This window comes from Macrotis lagotis, chromosome 3 (genome assembly GCF_037893015.1).
Source record: "Macrotis lagotis isolate mMagLag1 chromosome 3, bilby.v1.9.chrom.fasta, whole genome shotgun sequence".
In the NCBI taxonomy this organism is placed as follows: domain Eukaryota; kingdom Metazoa; phylum Chordata; class Mammalia; order Peramelemorphia; family Peramelidae; genus Macrotis; species Macrotis lagotis.
Window position 1 is genome coordinate 277,419,579 of NC_133660.1, and position 10,326 is coordinate 277,429,904.

Below are 10,326 nucleotides of genomic sequence, written 5' to 3' on the forward strand. Positions count from 1 at the left end.
CTTGGTTCCCTTCAACCACTTTTAATAATGACCCCCAGTAGGGAGGATTCTATTTGAAGTATTTGAAAAAGTCCTACTCTCCCTGGTAGTGAAAGTTCTTGGTCCCAATCCTTTAGACCCAGGTTTGGGCAATCTCATGCATCAGCAATGTCTTCCAGAGACTAACTGAACAACCCACTGAGGGCTGAATAAGGTTTATGAAGAGTTACTAAAAATGATCAAAATAATCTTCTCTCACTCTATAAAGTGCCTGAGACTCAATTTTAAGTCATTTCTTACTCTATACGCAATACTGTGAGCATTGTGGTGCCTCCTAACTGCACTCTACAGAGGGAGTGGGGAAGAGAGAGCTCTAACTCTTGAAGGTAAAGAGGGTCGTACATTTTTGGAAAAACTCTCTAATGTCCTTCTATGTCTTTGTGTCCTCAGGGCTTCAGAGAGGAACAGAACTTTCTGTGTCTGAGACCTCCTATGATGGTTATATCCCCCACACCTGAGCAGCAGAGATATGTACATGATAACACAACGGAGAAAAGTCCAAATTGGACTTTCGAAAGTGGGGCATGTAGTGACCTGTATTTAGATTACTGGATATCTATCTCTTCTCTCCTTGTTGCCTTGGTGGGGCTGGTGGGCAACAGCCTGGTCCTCTGGCTCCTGAGCTTCCGCATCCAGAGGAATCCTTTCTCTGTCTACATCCTCAACCTGGCTGGAGCCGATGCCCTCTTCCTTTGCTGCTCCATCGTGGTCTCCATACTTCAATTATCTAGCAGTTTGAATCATCCTTCCCAGTACTTGGGCCTGAGGTACCTCAGAGCAACATCCCACTGTGTGGGCCTGAGCCTCCTGTTGGGGATCAGCACGGAGCGCTGTCTAGCTGTGCTCTTCCCCATGTGGTTCCGAAGTCACCGAAAGAGGCAGAGGTCAGCTGCGGTGTGCGCTGTCCTCTGGGCTCTACCTGCCCTGGTCTGGCTAGCGTTTTTTGTCCAGTGTGTGTCCCAACTTAGTGACCATATCTGTAACATCATCCTCATCATTCGTTTGGTGTGGTTCATCATCGTCACTTGCGTGCTGTGCCTGTCCAGCCTGACCCTCCTGCTGAGGGTCCAGTGCAGCTCCCAGCGCCAGCAACCCCCCAGGCTCTACCTGCTGGTCCTGCTCAACGTCCTCGTCTTCCTGCTCTGCGGCCTGCCCTTGGAGATCATGGATTTTATAATGCGCTTCTGGAAAATTTGCTTATCTTTGTGGGCCCCTTGGCTCTTGGCTTGTGTGAATAGCAGTGCCAACCCCTTCATTTACTTCTTTCTGGGCAGACAAAGGCATAAAAGAAGGGAAGCCCTCAGTGTGGTCCTTGAGAGAGCCCTGGAGGATGAGTTGGGAGATGGGACAAGCGACAGCCCCCCAAACCAACAACCCTGAGACTTTATCCTGAAGCTAAGAATAAGATGTCAAGACACAAATGCCCTTGAATTGAGCCATCTGCCCCAGATCCAGCTATAGCTCCCTTCCACTTCCCTGAGAGGGACCAGGATTCCCCCTTCCATCCCTTATGTGGTGCTTAGGGTTTGAACGCTTAAGTTGTGAAAAACAAAAAAACCTTTTATTGGGTGCCTCCTATAAGGCACAACTGGGTGGTTCAGTGGAAAGAGCTCCAGGGACTGGAATCAGAATACATGATTTCAAATAAGAACTGAGACACATGCCAGCTACAAAAGTCATATAAATGTTTGCCTCAGTTACTTAATGTGTACAATAAGGTAGTAAAATAAAGGGGAAACAACTCCTTTATCTTGGCCAAGTAGAACCCAAATGGGATCACAGAGAGTCACATGACTTGACAATAAGGCTATACCAAACACTTTACTACATGCTTTACAAATATTGTAAATGTTTATTATTTTTATAATCAATTTTATTAATACTTCCTTTTGGTAAACCATCTTGTATTTCTTGTATCAATCTCATTTGGTCACAATGTATGATATATTTGGAATATATTTTTTATAATCTTTTAGTCAATATTTTATTTAGAATTTTTACATTCATATTCATAAGAAAAATTGTAGATAACATTCTTTCTCTGTTTTTACTCTTCATGTTATATATATATAAATATCAGCATCATTTTTGTTTTATAAAATAAGTTTAGTAGGATCCCTTCTTTCACTATTATTATTAAATATATCTTATTTAATGCTAGAATTAGTTGATTGTTTAAATAGTTGATAAAATTCACTAATAAATACAGCTTTTTCCCCTGACAGAACCTATTTATGACCAGTCCTCTTTATTTTCTAATATAAGTCTATTTAGATATTCTTTTTCCTCTGTGTCTCACTTATTGAGAATCTTTTCTCACATTCAGTGACAGTATTGCTTTGATCAAAAGGTATAGGTAATTTAATAGCTTTTTGTCAATAATTCCAGATTGTGCTTCAAAATGGTTGGATTAGTTTACAATTCCAACAACAATGAATTAGTGTCCCAATTTTTCCTCATCCCATTCACCAAGTGTAAATGGTATTTCAATTTGCATTTCACAAACCAATAATAATTTAGAGCATTTTTCATATAATCATAAATTATTTTAGTTTCTTCAGGTAATATGTGTCTTAGGTCAGATCTGAACTCATAAGGAGGAGTCTTCCAGATTCCAAGAGCAGAATCCTATCCACTGTGTCCCCTGTCTGTCCTCAAAAAATAAATTCTTTCATTTAATCATCAAAAACTTCATCTTTGTAACCCTTCTCTACCAAGACCCACCTGAGAAAGGAACAGGGAAACTCACCAAGACAAAATCCCCAAAAGATGATGGGACTCAAACCACTTCCTCTCTTATTTCCCTGTGAGGTATTGGGGTTGGACTCAGTCCATCTATTAACTTTTGAGATGCAAGAATTCCTGTTCATCCTCCCCTCATCTTTTCAACTGAGTTTCATTTCATCTGCTCCTGAGGTTTACCTTCCACATAGCTCCCTTGAATCAGGACGGGCTCATGGCTACCAGTTCCTCTCTTCTGTGGAACCCTAAGTCAAAATACCTCATAAATATAATAAAACATGTTAACATCCTATCATCAAATACTACCTCCTACATCAGGTAAACTGGGGAGTGGGAAGGGTGGAGAAAAATCCTGACCAGATGGAATTTCAGGAGGATCAAGCAAAGTTTCAATTCTCTTCTAGTACTGGATGATAACTTTCCTGTCTCCACAATTTCTAACAATAATTCTAATATGTCAAGAATCAAGGCCCCACACCATCCTCATCACTCCCCACCCCAAGTTGTGATGACAAGCTTCAAGAAGTCACCTCACATATGAGATGCTTATCAGGGGGAGATGGAATAATTTCTATATTACTTATGTAATTAATTAATTAATATATTACTTATATTACTGCTCCCCACCCACAGCAAGGTGAACCTACAGTGTAACAATGGGCAAATGACTTAGAATCTCTATGACTCAATTTATTGAATTGTAAAATGGAAGAGTTCTTTAGTGATTTTCTAAAACCCAATTTAATCCAAAATTCTATAATTTCATAAAAGTGTCCTTACTCTTATACATGATTCAGTAATAACTAGATCCTAAAGTTAATGGTATCCAGGGATAACCATGCAGATTCAAGGAAAGACTGAGTATCTGCATTGGGGAAAAGATAAGCTTCAACTCAACCTGTTCCCTGGCACTACAGGCATATTCAATGAAATTATTCAATTCAGTAACCACTTTTAAAGGTTTGAGATGAGGCTGAGAGCACAAAAAGTATAGCTGGCCTTTTCAAGGAGTTTAGAAACAAAAGACAGAAGAAATATAGATCAATAATTATAGGAAGGCAATAATCTAAGTAGCATTTGTTATTTCTTGTTTTGTTTTGCTTTTTTTTTTTTATTTTTTGTAGGATGGGAAAGACATTTTTGTTCACAGTATGGTAAGAGCCAATATATGAAGAGAATAAAGAAAAGACTGGGGATTTTACAGAGAGCGATCTGTTTGAGGAGATTCAATGGATTGAGATTTAAAGGAATCCAGGCGTGAACATAAGAATGAAGTGATTATATGGCTGGGCACAGTCAGTGGAAATGAACTGATTCAGAAGCTAGAATGTCTTGTGAAAAAAACACCAAGAGGTCAACGTCACTGAATCATAGAGGACATGGAAAGAAAGAATCTATAAGAAGATGGAAAAGGTAGGAAGAAAGTGGCCTATTTTCATAAACTTTTATTTTTTCATATTTTATCTTATTTTCATAAGATGTAAAAGCTAAATTATTTTGCATTTGATCCTGCAGATAATAGGGAATCTCTGGTTTTATTGAATTGAATTGCATGATCAGCCTTGCTCTTTAGCTAGTGAATGTCAGAGGTGAGAATTAAATATATGTCTGATTCCATACTCATCATACTTTTCTCTTAGGAATGTTATTAAAGAGAATTCTATAAAGATATCCTCTCATGGAATGCAAATTAAAGCATCTCTGAGGAACCACTTCACACCTCTCAGACTGGCCATTATGACTAAAAAGGACAATGAGCAATGTTGGAAGGGACTTGGGGAAATTACTTTAATGTCTATGGTTCCTGTTAGTTTCCTTTCTTAACTCTTTTAATGAGGTCTATTTTTGCAGCTGCTTTTGTCTGAGATAAGAACTGCTACCTCTGCTTTTTTCTCACTTCAGCTGAAGCTTAATATACTCTGCTCCACCTTTTACCTTTGCTATTTATCTCTGCTTCAAATATGTTACTTAGAGGTAACATATTGTAAGATTCTAGTTTTTAATCTGCACTGCTATAAGTTGCCATTTTATGGAAGTGTTGAGTTCGTCCCATTCACATTTGAAGTTATAATTACTCTTTATTTCCCTCCATACTATTTCCCCTACATTTGTATTTTCTCCCTCTTTCACCTTATCCCTCCTCCCCAATATTTTGTTTCTCAATACCACCTCCCTCAATGTCTTTACCCCCTTCTATCCATTTACCTCACTTTTCTTTCCCCTTCCCCTCTACCCCTTCTTCTTTCCCTCCCTTCTTTAAGCCCTTCCTTCCCTCCTCTCCCCTTTTCCCTCCTAATACTTGAAAGGTAAGATATATTTCTAAGCTCAACTGAGAGTGCATGCTAATCTCTCTTTGAGCCAAATATGATGAGAGTAAGATTCAAACAATTCTCACCTCCTCCCTTCTTCCCCTCTATTGCAAAAGGTCCTTTAAACCTCTTCATATGATATAATTTACCCCCATTCAACCGCCTCCTTCCTCCCTTCTCTTTACTGTGTCCCCTTGGTAATGAATTATTTTTAAATCATTCCATCAAAGTCATAGTCATACCAAGAATGTCCATACCTTCTGCCTAAGTATATTCCTCCTAATAGAGTTTCAATTCTCAAAATTTATGAGTTTTCTACAAGGTGGGGATGTAACCAGTTTAATCAAATTGGATAACAGTTCCCCCCCCCCATCCCCTGTTTACCTTTTCTTGTATCTCTTAGGTCTCTTGTTTAAAGATCAAATTTTCTGTTTACCCCCTGGTCTTTTCATCAGGAAAGAATGACACTCACCTATTTCATCAAATGTTATCTTCCCCCCCCCCCCCCCGAAAGAGAAGCTCAGTTTTGTTTGATAGTGCATTCTTCATTGTAATCCAAGCTCCTTTGCACTCTGGAGTATCATTCCATGTTCTTTGATATCTACATGTTGATGCAACCAGGGTTACTGACTGTGGCTCCTTGGTATCTGAATTGCTTCTTTCTAGTCACTTGCAGGACTTTCTTCTTGATCCAATAATTCAGAAGTTTAGTCACACTATTTCTTGGTGTTTTCATTTTGGGATCCCTTTACAGAGAGGATTGATGTATTCTTTCAATGACTATTATACCCTCTGATTCCAGGATATCAGGATGGTTCTTCTTCACTTTATCTTGAAATATGGAGTACAAATTTTTTCTTTATTTCAGTTTGACCTAGGATTCTTTAATTGTTTCTCCTGGATCTGTTTTCTAGTTCAGTTGTTTTGTCAATGAGATATTTTACATTTTCTTCTATTTTTTTCATTATTTTGATTTTAATAGAGTCTTGATGTCTAATGAAGTCATTAATTTCCACAGATTCTAACCTTAATTTTAGAGAGGAAATTTCTTCATTTATCTTTGCATCTCCTTTTCTAATTGGTCGTTTCTATTTTGGAAGGAGAGGTCATCATTTTCCATTTGGGTATTTTTGAGAGAATTATATTCTTTTTGCATTTGTTCAATTGTATTTCTAAGGGAGTTGTTTTCTTCTCTTTTTTGTTTAAAGATGTTAATTTTTCTCTTGTATAGTTTTAAGTTTCTCTTGAATTTATTTTCCCAATTTTTCCATTTTATTTTTTGAACTCCTTTGTTGATTTCTTCTAAGAAGCCTTTCTAGACTGGAGACTAATTCATATTCTCCTCTCAAGTTTCATTCCTTCTTTCCTCCGTTTCTGAAGCAGAAGACTTAGCTCCAAGGTAACATTCAATAGACACTATTTTCTACTGGCCTTTCTTCATTTTGGGCCCTTTCTCTAGGGTCTTGTGTTGAAGGAGGCGTTTGTTTGCAACACCTTTGGTGTTGAGATCCCCAGAGTCCTTGCTCACTGGGGTTAGGAACTTCAGGGGTTACTCAGTGGTCCCAGCAGGGGTAACAGCAGAAGCTTTCTCTGAATTGTCTGTAATGGGGATATCAGTGACCAACTACTTAGGTTGGGGCTAAATCTGTTCCAGAGGCTCTCTGTGAGTAATCAGTGATGGGGAAAGGTGAAAATACCTGGGGATGTTTCTGTGCTTGTATTGGAGAAAATCATATCCTACCATGAGAACAAGGGTGGGGGGGAGGGAACTCAACTGGAGACATGGGGGCTCCCAGCCCTGTCTGCCAGACCAACCCAGTCAGCCAGATTGCTATCCTGGGCAGCCTCACTGGAATTTTCCCTGTCTGCCCAATACATTCACAGCAAAAGCTTCTACTACATGCATCTGAGGTAAGTCTCTAGTTCACCTTGTGGCCCCTGCACTGGGTCTCTGTTCTCTACTCGGAGCACACCCACACTCCCCCAGAACAGACTTTGTTGGGAAATGTTTTACTCCACCTACAGTTTTCATCCTTGCCCTCATAATTTGATTGGTTCATTTCCAGAACTGGAGATGTGATGAAGATGGATTCAAACCTTCATTTATACCTTCTATTCCTGCATTCTCTTAGGATCCCTGGCTCACAATAACCACACATTATCTCTTTCTTTCCAGGTTCTTTTCTGGACTCTATTCAACAAGCAGATGGTTCTTCAGGGAAATTTGTAGGGCCTGGGAGATAGTCAATAAGAATCTTCACACCTAGTCATTTGACTTTCCCTTCTTGATCTCTCTGAGCTTCTTTTTCCTCTTATTCTCCTTTCAGGAGTGTTTATTCCTAGACCCTCAGGTTTTTGCAGATTATGAGAAACAAACAAATTACTGGTCTTAAGCATGAAGTTCTCAACTTGGGGTCTCTAAACTTAAGTTTATAAACAATATTTTATAATCTATATTTCAGGAAATGTGGTTTTCTTTTAAAATGATTTTAATTGGGACTTCATATTTGTAAATTATCTAACAACAAGAATTCTGAGATTTGTCAATTTTATGTCTATATCTAACATTGCTTTATTTATTTTTCTATTTTGACATGCAATATGGGTACTGTCGGACTCTGCTGTTCAGAGAGGTCAACCACTGAAACGTCATGTCAAAATACTGGTTTCCATTTTTGTGGTTTTCCTCTGTGGCTTATCCCTTAGCATGAAATCACTTGTTTTGAACCTCAGTGTTTTACAGGATCTTTTTTCCTTTTATTACTTAGAGATCTTCATCTCCTGGCCTGTATAAACAACAGTACTGATCCTCTCATTTATTTTTTTTGTGGGGAGTCTCAGGTAGATAGAAAGGGAGGACCTCAGGGTGATTTTCAAGAGTATTTGGAGGTTGAGGCCAACCTGAGGTTGGCAAGTGAATCAAGACTACTGGGTCCTGTGCTTGCCTGAGACATACAGGCAGAAGACAGTTCTAGAACCTTCATGATGGGTTATTTCCCTAGAATTCTGCTGTGGGTAGGTACTTACTCTCAATCCAATGACTGCTTCAAATGCTCCCCATTGTTCTCTCAATAAGACTTTTAATAGATCCCAGCATCTCTTCTCTGTGACTGGAAATGTTCATGTGGGTTGGGGCTCCGGGGTGTTCTGGAGTAATTAGAGTCTGGGTTTGAGTAGGTAATAGAAGTTCTTTTGGTTGCATGAATATTTCAGCATAGGCGAATCAATTTAGAACTCTAAAAACCTCTTGAAGTCCCTGATTCTCAGGTCCTGATGAGGAATCAGTACCCAGGTTAAATGACTTGCCATTGTGCAGCCTAAAAGAGCCTCAAACTCAGGTCCACTGACTCCAAAACCCTTGCTTTTCCCACTATATCATAGCACCTCTCAAGTTAAGCTGGGTTTCCCATATGAGGACATCCAGCTTTTTAATAACAGTAGCATGGAACTATGGACCAGGGTGCATCAGCTCCTTCCATCCAATCTTTTTCTATAGAGAAAAACCATCATATCTACCTTTCAGAGAAGAGATGTAGTTCAAACAGTGACAGAGAAATTTCTGGGCTCTCTCTGCCTAGAACTGCCTGCAGGAGCCTCTGGTTTGTGTTACTATTTATAAAAAATGGGTTCTCTATGACTCCTCAAAATTATCCTAGCCACGACCACAATGACTCGTCCATAACAGCCCCTCAGCTGATTGCCAACCAGAGTATCTTCTGTGAACTTTAAGCTGAGCAAGGCTTCTCTTTCCCTCAGTGATTTACCCACATCAAAATTCCCTACTAAAATTTAAGCTAATCTTCTGAAGTCAGTTAGTGTCTCTTTGTACAATAGTTGTTCTGCTGTCCATAGCTAGCAGCCCTTTGTATGCCAGAATAAGTTGTGTATTTGGCCTCTGGACCACCCACTGTCCTACCGTTAAAATAATCTGAGAAGACTCATTTAGATATTCTCCAGGTCTGGACATGACGACTTAAGGGTTATAAATGATGAAAAGCAATCATAGAATGCAGGAGATCAAACAAGTATAGTGAGCACTTTCAGCAAGGTCCTAAATTTTGGTAAAATAAGTCTTAGATGGATCAATATAATTATTACAAATACCTTCATGAATTGATTATAAATATTTGGGGGTTTTTTATTCAACTTCTGTTTTATTTTTAAATCACAGTGATAGGAAACCCTAGGGAAAGAGCATCATTCCTCTCTGCTCCCCTAACATAGAAGAGGACACTTTGACTCCTCCCATCATTTTTAGCCACCTAGATAAGGGAGACAGTCTTTTTTTATCCAATCAGCTTTGAGGCTGCTCCCCTCTCACTCACACTCCATCAAGAATAATAATAGCTTAAATTTATATAATCCTTTAAGATCTGCCCACCATTTTATACATTAGCTCATATAATCATTACAGAAAACCCTGGGAGGCAGGCATGAATTGTATCCATTTTTGATAGATGAGAAGACAGACTGAGAAAAAGTGGTATCACTTTCCCAGGGTCACACATTTGCCTTTTATGTATTTAAGGAAAGATCTGACCTTAGAATCTTTGTGCCCTGAATCCAGGATTCAATTCATCATATTATCTCTGTGCCTGATAATTAAGACACCCTTAGAAGATATGGAATTTTTAACTTTGTTGACAATTAACAGGACAACAAGGAAATCTGTTCTGATCATCTCCCAAATATCTTAAATTGACTCCTGCATGGAACATCAGGGAAGTCCAGACTGGAATCAAAGGCCAGCTAAGACATAGGAAGTCTCTTGGCAAGTGACTTGGCTTCTTTGTGCAATTTCTCCACCTTTGAAATGTAAATAAGAGTTATATCGAATTTAACCTTTCCCTTGAGCCTCCTCAATTCAAATATAATGATGCCCCTAAATAGCTTTGCAGACCTCTACAATATTCCTACCACTCCTGAAAGGTGGGGTCTTGAAGACTGTATAATTTCCAAAGGAAGAAGATGCTTTGGAGAGGGTAGAAGATCTCTCCTGATCCTGAGCCTTTGCTGGGATGATTAACTGCTTGGAACCTCTTAATCAATATTCTGGTTGCATTGAAATTTCTCCTTTGTCCTGGAGAGAATAAAGAGACTTCAGTTTTATGTCATTTCACTTTCATTCAGAGCACTTTTCTGGTTGCCAAAAATGTGTTTACCTTGTGAAGTACAGAGACATGCTTCTGATGAGCTCACAGGGCCTGGAGTTAAGAATGTTAGAGTTCATATCCAG

General features: G+C 39.1%; 1 protein-coding gene across 1 annotated transcript; it reads left to right on the forward strand.

Annotated features, from left to right (window-relative positions):
* The first annotated feature begins 434 nt into the window (after positions 1 to 434).
* On the forward strand, positions 435 to 1,933 carry LOC141516597 (mas-related G-protein coupled receptor member X2-like). The gene has a single exon (XM_074227615.1). The coding sequence runs from the start codon at positions 472 to 474 to the stop codon at positions 1,417 to 1,419; it is 948 nt and encodes a 315-aa protein (XP_074083716.1). The 5' UTR covers positions 435 to 471; the 3' UTR covers positions 1,420 to 1,933.
* Positions 1,934 to 10,326: the final 8,393 nt, after the last annotated feature.